The sequence below is a fragment of the Cariama cristata genome, unplaced genomic scaffold (genome assembly GCF_000690535.1).
Source record: "Cariama cristata isolate BGI_N322 unplaced genomic scaffold, ASM69053v1 scaffold12879, whole genome shotgun sequence".
NCBI classification, from domain to species: domain Eukaryota; kingdom Metazoa; phylum Chordata; class Aves; order Cariamiformes; family Cariamidae; genus Cariama; species Cariama cristata.
The window spans coordinates 4,400-15,381 of record NW_009637472.1 but is presented as its reverse complement, the minus strand read 5'-3'; the positions used below and the strand labels follow the sequence as shown (position 1 = coordinate 15,381).

The window sequence follows — 10,982 nt, the reverse complement described above, 5'->3', positions numbered from 1 at the left end:
ATGGCTCCTGCTGAAGCCTGTAAGAAGGTGTGAGATCCCATCGTCTGAGGTTTTAGTGAGTTAGACCAAGACTTCAGTAACTAAGACTAAGGTCTCTCTGTCTTTGGTGTTGGGTAAGATCTAATTTATAAGTAAATAAAAAAAAAGTACAGGATTTGGTGCTGGCGGTGGGAGCTGCGGAGCTGAAGATTTGGCTACCAAAAGTGGCTGGTTTGCCTGCCCACAAGAGTGAAAGTGCAGAAGGCCCTCTGTGGAAGAGGGTGGCAGAGAAGAGTAAGGAACTTGCAAGAATATTAGGAGAGCAATGGACTGGGATACCAGCTGTGGAGTTTCTTCTTCCTGCGGTATATTTGTTCAGCAGTGCAGGGGGAAAAAACTTGTCAGTCCCAAACCAGAGCAGAGGGAGCGTAGTTTGGGATCGAGGTAACACATCTCACCATTGCTGTCCTTCTGGGTTGATACAGTGCAAGGATCAATATGAGAAGATGTAACCGCTACAATCCCCGTTACATGGAGGACATGGAGCAAGTGTTTGAGGGCTGTCAGGAAGCAGAGCGCAAGCGATTGTGCTTCTTTAAGGAGATGTTTCTGAATCTGCACCAGCATCTTAACCTCTCCACCAGTGAAAGGTACCAGCCCTGACACAGGAGGGAATTCTGCCATCCTTGGGTGCCCTGGGCTCTGGTGAGGGGTGCCAGTTCCAGTGTCTGTGAAAGGGAGCTGCCTGCTTGCATCTGCCAGGTCTTGCTCCTTCCCCTTCCAAGTGTGTCTTTAGAACTAGCATTTGGTCCCTTTAGACTGACCAGTGTTGGTGTCTCTGATCTTGGACAGTGCCAGGCTCCCCAGAGAGGATTCTTTCTGCCTCTGAACCCTTCCTCTTCCACCACTGTCCAGTACTGTCCTGTTGGGTGTGTTTCTATTCTAGGAAATGCATCCGTGTTGCTATCCCAGTCTGAGGAATGCAGCTCTGTTGCCTTCTAGTATCTATAGCTATTACACCCATTCTGCCTTGAGTCAAGAGAGCTTTTGTGAGATAATGATAACCATAAGCCCACAAGTTGCCCTTTAGTAAGGGTTACACGAGGGAAATGGGTGCAGATGAAAATCTTCTGTGCTCCTGTACTTTTAAGGTAGAGGCAACAAATCTGAGCCACCTCCTTGTCTGTGTGCAAGAACATGTCAGGCTGTTTCAAAACTCACTTGATGAGCTGTGCTGGGAGTTGGCAGATGTTAGCCACTGCCACACCAAACCAGCCTGTCCCGTTTGCCAGGCTGACCCTTCTGTGAGGGTGGCTCTGTTTTCCTAGGGCTAAACAGGTGCTGCTCTAGCATCCTTAGTCCCGTGGGACTTTTCCTTCCTACTGGGCTTTTGGGAAACTGCTGAGGGACTTGGTTACTGGTGGTTCTATCTGTTCCTGGTCATAGCTTTCATGCGTTGTATCGAGATCTCTATCAAGTCATCATGGCTGCGGACAACCAGGAGGACCTGAAGTGGTGGCGCAACACTCATGGACCAGGCATGGCGATGAACTGGCCTCAGTTTGAGGTGATGTAGCATTCTAGAGTGTATTATTACTATTTCCAAACATTTAGCTGCTTTACTGAAATTGGTGGATTGCTAGTCTTGGGTTGGAAAGACTGTGTCTTTGCTTGGCAGGCTGAGGATATGAGGCTTTTCCTAAAATTTTGGTGTGTTGCAAGCTCTCTGGTGCCCAAAGGGACACCTGCAACCCTGCCAAACTGCAAACACTCCAGGCGTCCAGCTGCAAGGTCAAAGAACAGGAGTTGGTGCTCAGGGCCCTGGGACGAGTTCCTGCTGTAATTTTCTCACAGCCCCTCTTGTTACCCCTTGGGATTCAACAGGAGTGAGCCTGCTACGCCAGCGAGGCCATTGGGCTGACCAGCCCAGCCACAACGGCAGTATGACCTGGTGTTCTGGCCTTCCATATTGGTCTGAAAAGATGCACAGGGCTTTTGTATCTGAGTGCCCTGATGGTGTTAACTGCTTTTCCCTGAACAGGAATGGTCCCTTGAAACACAGCGGCCAATCACCAAGAAGGAGAAGAGTGGTAAGATGGCTGACGATGTCACGCTGACCAGCATTTTGCCTACACGGGATGGTGTTGTCTCACAGACCCCTCTGCAGACAAGGCAAAGGTAAGGTCTGAAGTCTGGGATACATCAGGTTAGGAAAAGTACAGTCCTGCCTAGGGTCATAAATGAGTTGGATTGACAAGAGTGATCTCTTCCTTAACTTCCTGTTTTGGGGTTTTTTTTTGTCTAGTACATACTGCCTCACGAGGTGCCTTCCTTGTAAAGATCCTTCTAGTGATGAGATTTGGCCCAGTCAGCCTAGTACTTTGTGAGAATCTGGCATGCATTTCCCAAATTCTTGTTCTTCCCACACAGGGTGAGGAGAGTTGGGAACTGGCAGGTTTGTCAGTTAGCTGTACTGCTTCCTAAATGCAGGCATCGGATTTTTCAGTGCCCCCCGCCATGGTGCTGCATACTACCTGACAAGTTTGGGTATAGCTGCTTCCCTTGCCAGGAAGCAAGCTGGAGAATAGGGAGAGGCTGAAGAGACTCATGTCCTACAGTTCCAGTAGCCATCCTGCTTTAAAAGGTGAACTCTGGCCTAGTGAACTGGGCAGAAAAGAATAGGGATATAGAGATGTCTCAAGGCCACTACTGTATTTCACAGTCTATTGGATTCAGGGGCCCTATTTACCAATCTACAGGTTTTCCTATCAAGAGGAGCAGAACAGCCTCTTCTATGACAGCCTGAGGTCACCCACCCACGTGAAGTTAGTATGGAACGTAGCCTCTCCAGGGGTTTTGGGGTTCCAGGTGCCTGTCCTCTGCTGCTCTTCCTCTCTGCTCTTTTTCCTGACTTGGAAAATGGCATTCCAGATATCTCTTTGGATGGGAGATGTGTCTTTTCCTATCCGTCTTATTCTTGGCTGGAATAACCCTGGACACAGCTGGGCTCTCCAGTTAGGACTGGCCTTCCTTGTGTGAGAGGGCTTGCTAGAGTAGGACAAGGTCATGAAGTGTGTGCATGTGTGAAAATACTTTGAGAATAAGTTACCCTCCTGGCCCTCAGGGCTCTAATGCTGGGATGCTTTCAACCAAATCTAGTATCTCCTGGGATCTCTCCTCCCTCTTCACCCTCACTTGGCTGTTGGGCCTCTTGCACCTTGTTCTATAGCATAGCAGTCTTGGGGGGTAGTCAGGGTGGTGCATGATTCGGGAGGAGGTGGGTGAGAGACGAGTCTGCTAACAACCATCTTGTCCCCTCTCTCCTTCCACATACAAAGCGGAGGGAAGGAAGACATTTCGGAGTGGTCAGATGAGGACACTCCCAAGAAGTGCCTGGATGCCAACGGGCACGAGGAGGACATAAAGGTACCAGGTGTACGGGTACGAGCGCTGTATGATTACACAGGACAGGAGGCTGATGAGCTGAGCTTTAAAGCAGGTACAGAAGCACTAATCTCTTACTAACCTCTTGCTGTCCTCACTCGGGCTGACTGAATGACTGAAACGCTCTTTAAGAACTGGATGTCCCCTTGAAAACTGATACTTATTCTTCTCCTGGCCTGACCCATTGCCAGCTCCTCTGAGGAGGATGATACACTGGGAAGTCCAACCTGTTCTGGACTAAGACAGTGAGGCCACATAAAAAGATACTGCCTAGGCCTTGGTTACAGTGTAGGGAGAGCGGACCCTAAGTGGTAAAACAGATCCTTCCTGCCTCTTCTTAAGGCATTTATTCGGCATTGTATCTTGAGACTTTGTTAAATGCTGCTCCCTTGTGCCATTGATATAAAAATTATATAGGTGGTCTGGATTGTCCTTTGAAGTAACCAGAAGACATGTTTTGGGAGAAAGCTCAGCTGACTGATGTGCACTACTGAAAGGAGAGTTCAGCTGGCAAAAAAACAGCTAAGCAAACTGTTGCTTAAAATGGATGTCTTGAGAGCGGAGATCCTGGTTTGCAGCAGAGGATGGAGTGAGAGAGGATGCTGGAGCAAACAGATCCTTCCCCTTTTTATTCCTTCAGTTAAATTTAGTTTGCACGTGCCATCTTCTCCAACTCCAAGAGGACATCTGGATCTTGAGAGTGTCTCTTATCTTGCTTGTTTTGAGTCCTACATGGTATCTCTGTGCTATGCCTCTCCAAAACACACCTGTTTTAAAAAGGCACTGAAGTCCTGCAGTAGCAAGGGCTTGTGTCTGAGGCTAATATCTATGCTGCAGTGTTACCATACTGGTAAACTTCCTAACACTAACTTGTTGCTTTAAAATATCTTACAAAATGGGGGCTCTAGAGCTTGACTCTTTGCTCTCTCTTTCCACCTAGCAGATGTAATGAGGCATGACTGGTTAGCTTTAGTCATCCCCTTTTTGAATCTGCTCTGAGCAGCATGCACCAGTAGGGCTTCAGCTTAACAGCAGATCGTTTTCTTTCTCAGCCTCTGCCAGTGTGGGATGTGCCTACTCATGCAGTCAGACCTCCCTCTCTGGCAGAAGTATGACCTTCTACTGGTGGGGAAGGGGACCTTTCTGCCCCTTCCCAAAGTAGATGTGGGAAGGTTAAAAGCCTTTCCTGGTCATAGTCTGAGAAATGAGTTGATTCCATGCCTTGCTGGCCAAACCAGACACTCCATCATGGAACAGTCATTTTGGGTTCTAACAGCCAGAGCTTAGCAGCCTCTTGCATTTCCTTCCCACCTGCTACAGAGGAGCCCCTAAGAAAGAAGTCTCCGAGATCCTTCTGATCTCTCTGGCTTGTAAGCACATTCTCCTGTGGGGCGGAAAGCAGGCAGAAATACAGGGCACAAAAATATTTTTTTATGTTGGACAGCAGAAGTGAAGGTTTGTCTCTAAGTTCCTTGGCCTAGGGGATAGTACTGAGCATAGATACTGAAGAGGTCAGTAACTCTGGCTTTGATTAAACTGTGCAGTATGATACAGAGTGTGATAAGGGGAGAAAAGTGTGGTGATTCAGACAATAGCTCTTGCTTTTTATCAACTCTTTGGAGGTGGGGGAAAAATGCCCTACTACCTTTCTCAAGGCTGCTTGCTAATGACTGTTTTTGCTTTTAGGTGAAGAACTAATGAAGATTAGTGAGGAAGATGAGCAGGGCTGGTGCAAGGGCCGACTTCTCACTGGCCAAGTTGGACTCTATCCTGCTAACTATGTTGAGAGGGTTGGATCATGATTGCTGCTGCCCTGCTAGTGTCTCACAGCCATACCAGCATCTCCTGCAGAGGTCACTGGGTCACTGTTGGCCCCAATTTACCTTTGCAGTATATCCAGCCATTTCTGGACTTTGAGGGCACGTATTCCATGTAACTAATGCTTCACTTTAAACGCCTAGACCTGTAGGGATTTTCTAATAAATAAACAAGGATGAGTAAAGACTTCTCTGACTGTGAACACTATAGGAGTGCAGAAGGGAACAGATCCTCTTGTCTTTCACTCAGTGAAAGGAAATAAGTGACGCATACAACTCTTCAGCACAGAGAAAGCAGACTTCCTTGGTTTCGATGCACATGCATCCATAGGGTGGTGGGGTCTGCCCTGCCCCCAGGCTTCCTCTTCAAGGAACTTTGGATGTGCAGGGTAATAGGGAACTTCTAGTATTGCTTCCCCTTTTTGGCTCAGTTAAGCTGACTGCAGAAATCTATTTATTCTCCCACATCTTCAGAAATCTTCAGTATCCTTCACCTGCAGGCTTGTTGGCTCCCCTGGTTAAGGCAGCTGCTATAAGTGATATGGCTTCAACAACCTGGATGGAGCACTGCCCTCAGATTTATTGGGATAACACCAGGAGTGAATGATAGTGTAGCTTGGGGACAGGAGAAAGAGGCTTCTGTCTTGCATGATGTGGTTTTTCAGGCTAACAAGTTGTGAACGGAACTGTCTGGCAGCAGGTCGGAGTTGACTGAACATTCCCTGAGCTAGAATGGGCCTTGTCACAAACTGAAGGCTGGTATTAACAAAAAGTTAACATTTCGGTGCTGTCTACTTAGGACCTCTAAATGCACTGGTATGTGTTGGTGTTTCTAATGCTTGTAGATCATTTTGGCTATACCTCTCTTCATGAACACTCAGTGCACAGCAGACACGCTTTTTTCCTTCTCCTACGTATTCTTGACTCGTGCATGCTAGAAGTGCACTCCCTGCTTTACCAAAGACCCCTACGCTGTGAAGAAGGGCAGCAGAGTGTGGGAGCTACCTGCTGGCTGGCACAACATTAGCTGTAGAGGGTTAACTCTCTTTCTGGTCCTGAACTGCTGCAGGTGTACTTATGCCCAGTTGCTAAGTGCCATTCAGCACGGAGGACCTATCAAAACCTCTTTATCTGGCCTGTCCTTCTGCCCTTGAAAGCTGCTGAGGCAAAGTGAGGTCCTGATCCTACTGCCCTGCATATTCAAACATGAGGACTGATGGACATGTTCTGTATAGGATAAGCCCAAGAGCTTGAGGGAACACAAAAAGGAAAGCTACCATTTTTGGAAAAACAAATTAATAGTTTAAAAGTGGTTTACTTACTACATCTGCTTGAAACTGTTGTTGAGATGCGTTGTGAGTTTGTAGTAGCCTTCTGTAGTGAAATTCTTACTCTGGGTGAGCACGTGTGAGGAACATCGTTAAGTCAGACTCACAAAACTCAGTCAAGCCTCCGCCAACCACACCGGGTGAACTGCTTCAGAGCTGTTTGGAAAAGGCGTGATACAGGGAAGGAAGTCTGAAGTCACAGGTGAGCATTTGGGATTAAATGACCATAGATGTTAACAGCAGCTAGTGAACCAAAATGGATGTTTTAACAAGTGCAGACTGAAAAGGAGGTGGGGATGGATAGATTCAAACATTCTGAACTTAGGAGAGACTAAAGTATCACAAACATCTTGTTGCGTGCCTGGCTGCCACAGAAGAAATTAACCTTTAACAGCACACTGGATGCCTTGAAATGTAGTCTGCCATGGACAAAATGATCTGAGACTAATGCTGTTTAGCACTTTTGTGAGACCACAGAAATGCATTGGCTGTTGAAGGATCTTGCTCCAAAGTATCCCTAGCACTGTACTTCATGAATGGGGGAGGGAGGGATGCAAACCAGAAAAACAAAGCTAAAGCATTTTTTTCTTAATTAGTAATGTCATTTCTCAGGAAAAGATAAAGTATTCCCAAAAGGCAATTAAAGATCTAAGCAACAGACAAGAAAAAAGCCTGGATTTAGCTATAAATTTACCCATTATTCTAGGTCCAATAATTTGAAGAAACCTTTAAGCTTATGCCATGTAATAGAGGTGTTGGTATATAAGCACTTGGATTTATTTAAAGATCTAGTCTCTGCTTTCAGTACTATGTCCCAGGTAAAGTATCATCAGTGGTGTACAGTAATTGCAGGTGTTCCACTTGCTGACCCACAACTGAATAATTTGTTGCTGCTTTGTCCTAACACACATGATGTGAGGAGAGCATGCCTGCCAGGCTTGTGAGATAACAGAGACAAAACCAGTCAGGGATAAAATGACCTGAGATGTGCTATAATGAATCCTGAAATGTACCTTGTTAGCCTGGGTATTTTCAAATGCTAATGCTAGCCTTTCATGTAAGGTCAAAAAATTCTAGAAGAGTTATGGAGGATAACATGGAGGCTTGACTTCAATTCCTCTTGTGAGTTCTAGTCAGGCTATAATTAGGGATGGAGTTAGGAGTGGCTAGAGCCTGCTATGAGGACAGAAATGTCCAGCGGACAGGGCCTCTGATTACACTACAAACAACCTCAAATTCCACAGGACAGAGTCTGAACAGACTTGTTTGTCCTAGGAAAACACAACCACCTGATCACAATGGGCTGCTTGAAGGTTTCCAGAAAGAGTGACATACTGCAGCTTATGTGAACAAGTCCCCTAAAGGAATGTTTGCACATCAGAAGTTCCTGCCAAGAGCTGAAGTCATGGACAGGAGACAACACATCGAGAATGAAGAATTGCTTGGCTGGACTGTACCTCACAAATTTTGGCATGGCACTTAGTCCTGGCTACCCCAAACCAAATGGATTAGGAAAAGAGAGCCTGTGTAGTAAAGAACCAGCTGGAGGGGGAAAAAAAAAAAAACACCAAACACACCTAATGATCTTAAATTAAACTAATAGCTCTGCCTGGAGACGTAGTTTTCCATAGAAGCAAAGGAGGTGTTGGTAACCACAAAGGCTCTAGTTGAAACTTGTTATCCATGCAATGCCAAAAGTTTTGTGTGTGAACAGGGATGCACGCATGAACTAATTGCTGTGCCTGAATTCCAGGCAGCCAGCAAAGCCTATTCTTCCCTCATGGCTTCAGTAAAAACATACAGATGTGTCTCTGTGCCTGATGGGCAACACAGTGAAAACATTACCCAGTCATTTTTTTTTTTTAATAAAGCCACTCCTTGTGGAAAGCTTGTACATCTGTGGTTGGCAGATAATTAATTTGGTTCTGACATCTTCCTAGAGAAGAATTTCTAAAGTATCACGCAAAGCTTGGATTTTGTTTTCATCATGCATTTTCTAGGAAGAGGAAGTTAAAGATTCTCTATGATGGATCACACCCATTTCCCCAAAGCAGCAGCTGAGCTTGTTTGACCCATTAACGATGTTTCTGCCCTGTAATCAAAAGGTGGGTCGCAGAGCCCACAGGACAGCTGTGTTCTCTGATGGCAGCTGAGAGTTGCGGTTAGCTTCTAACTCTTGGTGGTACTCCCACAGCCCTGCCTTGAGCTTGGGGCCACGGGTGCTTCATTTTCCTTTCCATCTCACTTCCCCATCCCGTGTCCTTGTTGTGGCTGGTTTCTTTGGCAGGAAGAGCTGAGGCGGGTGCACGTACGTGGCAATCCTGCACAGAGACCCCTCAGAACTGTTACAAATGGTCCTGCACTCTCTTTGCTCCTGCCTTGTTTGCAGATCCAGCCCAAGGCCACAGCCACGCACAGCTCAGCTCTGCTATTTCAGGCAGGTTCTCCGTGACTGAAGCGCATAAACTGGGGCTGCTCAGTTGCATTTCTAGAGCTGGTAATGCTATGCTTATGGGCAGCAGGCTGCAAAATTCCCCTGTGCTCGTGAAGAAAGCTGGCGCTGGAGTTAGAACGGGCTTGAACACTCCACTTGGACTGGTAGGTGATGGCTGCTAGGGTAACTGCACAGAGACTGGCTGCAGACTGGTCATGGGCCTGAACCTGTGCCACAACTCCATCTTGACCCATGGAAATGTGGTTGGAAAATACCCACTACAGGCTGGCAGGAAAGGCTGTGCAAAAGAAGAATAGTAAGGCTACATGATATGAGGTAAAGCGTCTTCAGAGGAACCTTGCACAAAAAAAAGAGGAGAAACAGAAAAAGGCTTGCAACCAAGTGTTGTGCTGCTGCCCAGGGCCAGGCTTTCAGGAGCTGGAAAGCTCATGGGCTGCAAGGGAATGAGACTGTTTACCAAGCTACCTAGGTTCTTAGAATATTGAAGAGGATGAATATGAGTTGTTTCTAGAGAAGATGAAAAAATCCTTGCTGAAAGGGGGGTGGGGGTGGTTTTCTGCTGGAACACCTCGACTAAGCAGCATGGCTCCAGTGAACTTTTCCAAACTACATTTCAGGCCAAACCACCTTAGCTGCTTTCAGCACATCCATTTTACTGGCCTCCTGTTTTTCATCATCCAGTAACTCTGCTTGCAGAGTGGTTTGTCAGTCTGTCAGCTTACGGCAATTACAGCTGCAGCCTGAGACTTCTTTTCTCCTCCAGCACTGTAGTGATGGTGAGCACCACTTCCCCCTTAGTGGGGGGGCCCATAATCTCCTCTTCAGTCCCAGCGCATTCACTGGGTCCAGCTATTCACAGATCCTATGGTCCCTTCCTCCCTGCGTTTCCTTTCTCTCCTACCAGCTGGAAGTCTTCTTCCAGGTCCTGCACTCTCCCCCTTTGACTTCGCTACCTCTTTCCTTCCCGAGTCTATTGTTCTAGGAGGCTGACACCAAAACAGTCACTGCCCCCAGCTGTGACCACACTAGCCCTTTCAAATCCTCCTCAGGGCTTCCCCACAGGTGCCACACAGTTCCTAAGGAATGCTGCATCCACAATCCTATGGATGTTTGCCTCGCCAGTGGTCCTGCATCCCCTGCTGAAGCACCGCTACCTACTTCCCCTCCACCCAAATCCATCCTAATAACCTGTCTGACAGTGGTGCTCGCACTCTGTGATAATTGTCTGTTTTCAAAAGAGCTTCAGAGCAAACCAACAGCTTTCTCAACTTGCTTACTTTGTCTTTTCCTTAGGTCAGCCTTCCCTGCTTTGAAGGGTCACTGTCTTCTGCTTTAAGCATGCTCCCTGTACTTGTTGTAGGGGCTGCACAGAACTAGTCCCTGTACTAGAGGGGTTCTGTTTAGAAAACTCTGGAAAGTGGGGTGATCTGCAGGGAAGAGAGATTACAGGTCCACTGGAAAATCTGGAAGGTCACATCTGATAGGACAGCCTTGCTCGTTCTGACCTCAAGCAAATTAGTGCCTGTGCTGTGGACTGCCCTTGAAGGACGGTGAGGTAGCTTGGGGCCTGCTCACTGCCCAGTCTCTCCACCTTGCTTCCATATGGTGTGATAAGCATGACCTGAAGCTATACATCACTGGAGTGATGGTCACCTGCCAAACAGCCTGCTCCTGGCAGGGACACCTGTAACATCTCCAAAGTGACCATGAGAGCAAGGTCTAAAACTTGTTCTCAGATGCAGGAAAGCCCAGGGCACATCTGCCTGCTCACCTCTGCTTTGGGGTATCCCCAAAGCCTCCCAAGTCCGGAGCACCTGCCGGGCCAGTCAGAAGTGATGTTACCAGACATTTGAAAATAAACAGTTGATTATAATATTGGAAACGGACTTACAAAAGAAAAGCCTGAAGACATACATATATACACACACATACAGTCACTTAATGACTCAGGCACAACCA

At 47.1% G+C, this 10,982-nt stretch overlaps 1 protein-coding gene across 1 annotated transcript in view; it reads left to right on the top strand.

The window, feature by feature from the left end:
- PACSIN3 (protein kinase C and casein kinase substrate in neurons 3) overlaps positions 1-5,420 on the top strand; it is a 7,795-nt gene extending 2,375 nt beyond the window's left edge. The window contains 6 exon segments of the mRNA XM_009708344.1: positions 465-487; positions 489-629; positions 1,426-1,546; positions 2,021-2,157; positions 3,318-3,478; positions 5,110-5,420. Coding sequence (XP_009706646.1) covers positions 465-487; positions 489-629; positions 1,426-1,546; positions 2,021-2,157; positions 3,318-3,478; positions 5,110-5,225 — 699 coding nt within the window. The 3' untranslated portion in view covers positions 5,226-5,420.
- Positions 5,421-10,982: the final 5,562 nt, after the last annotated feature.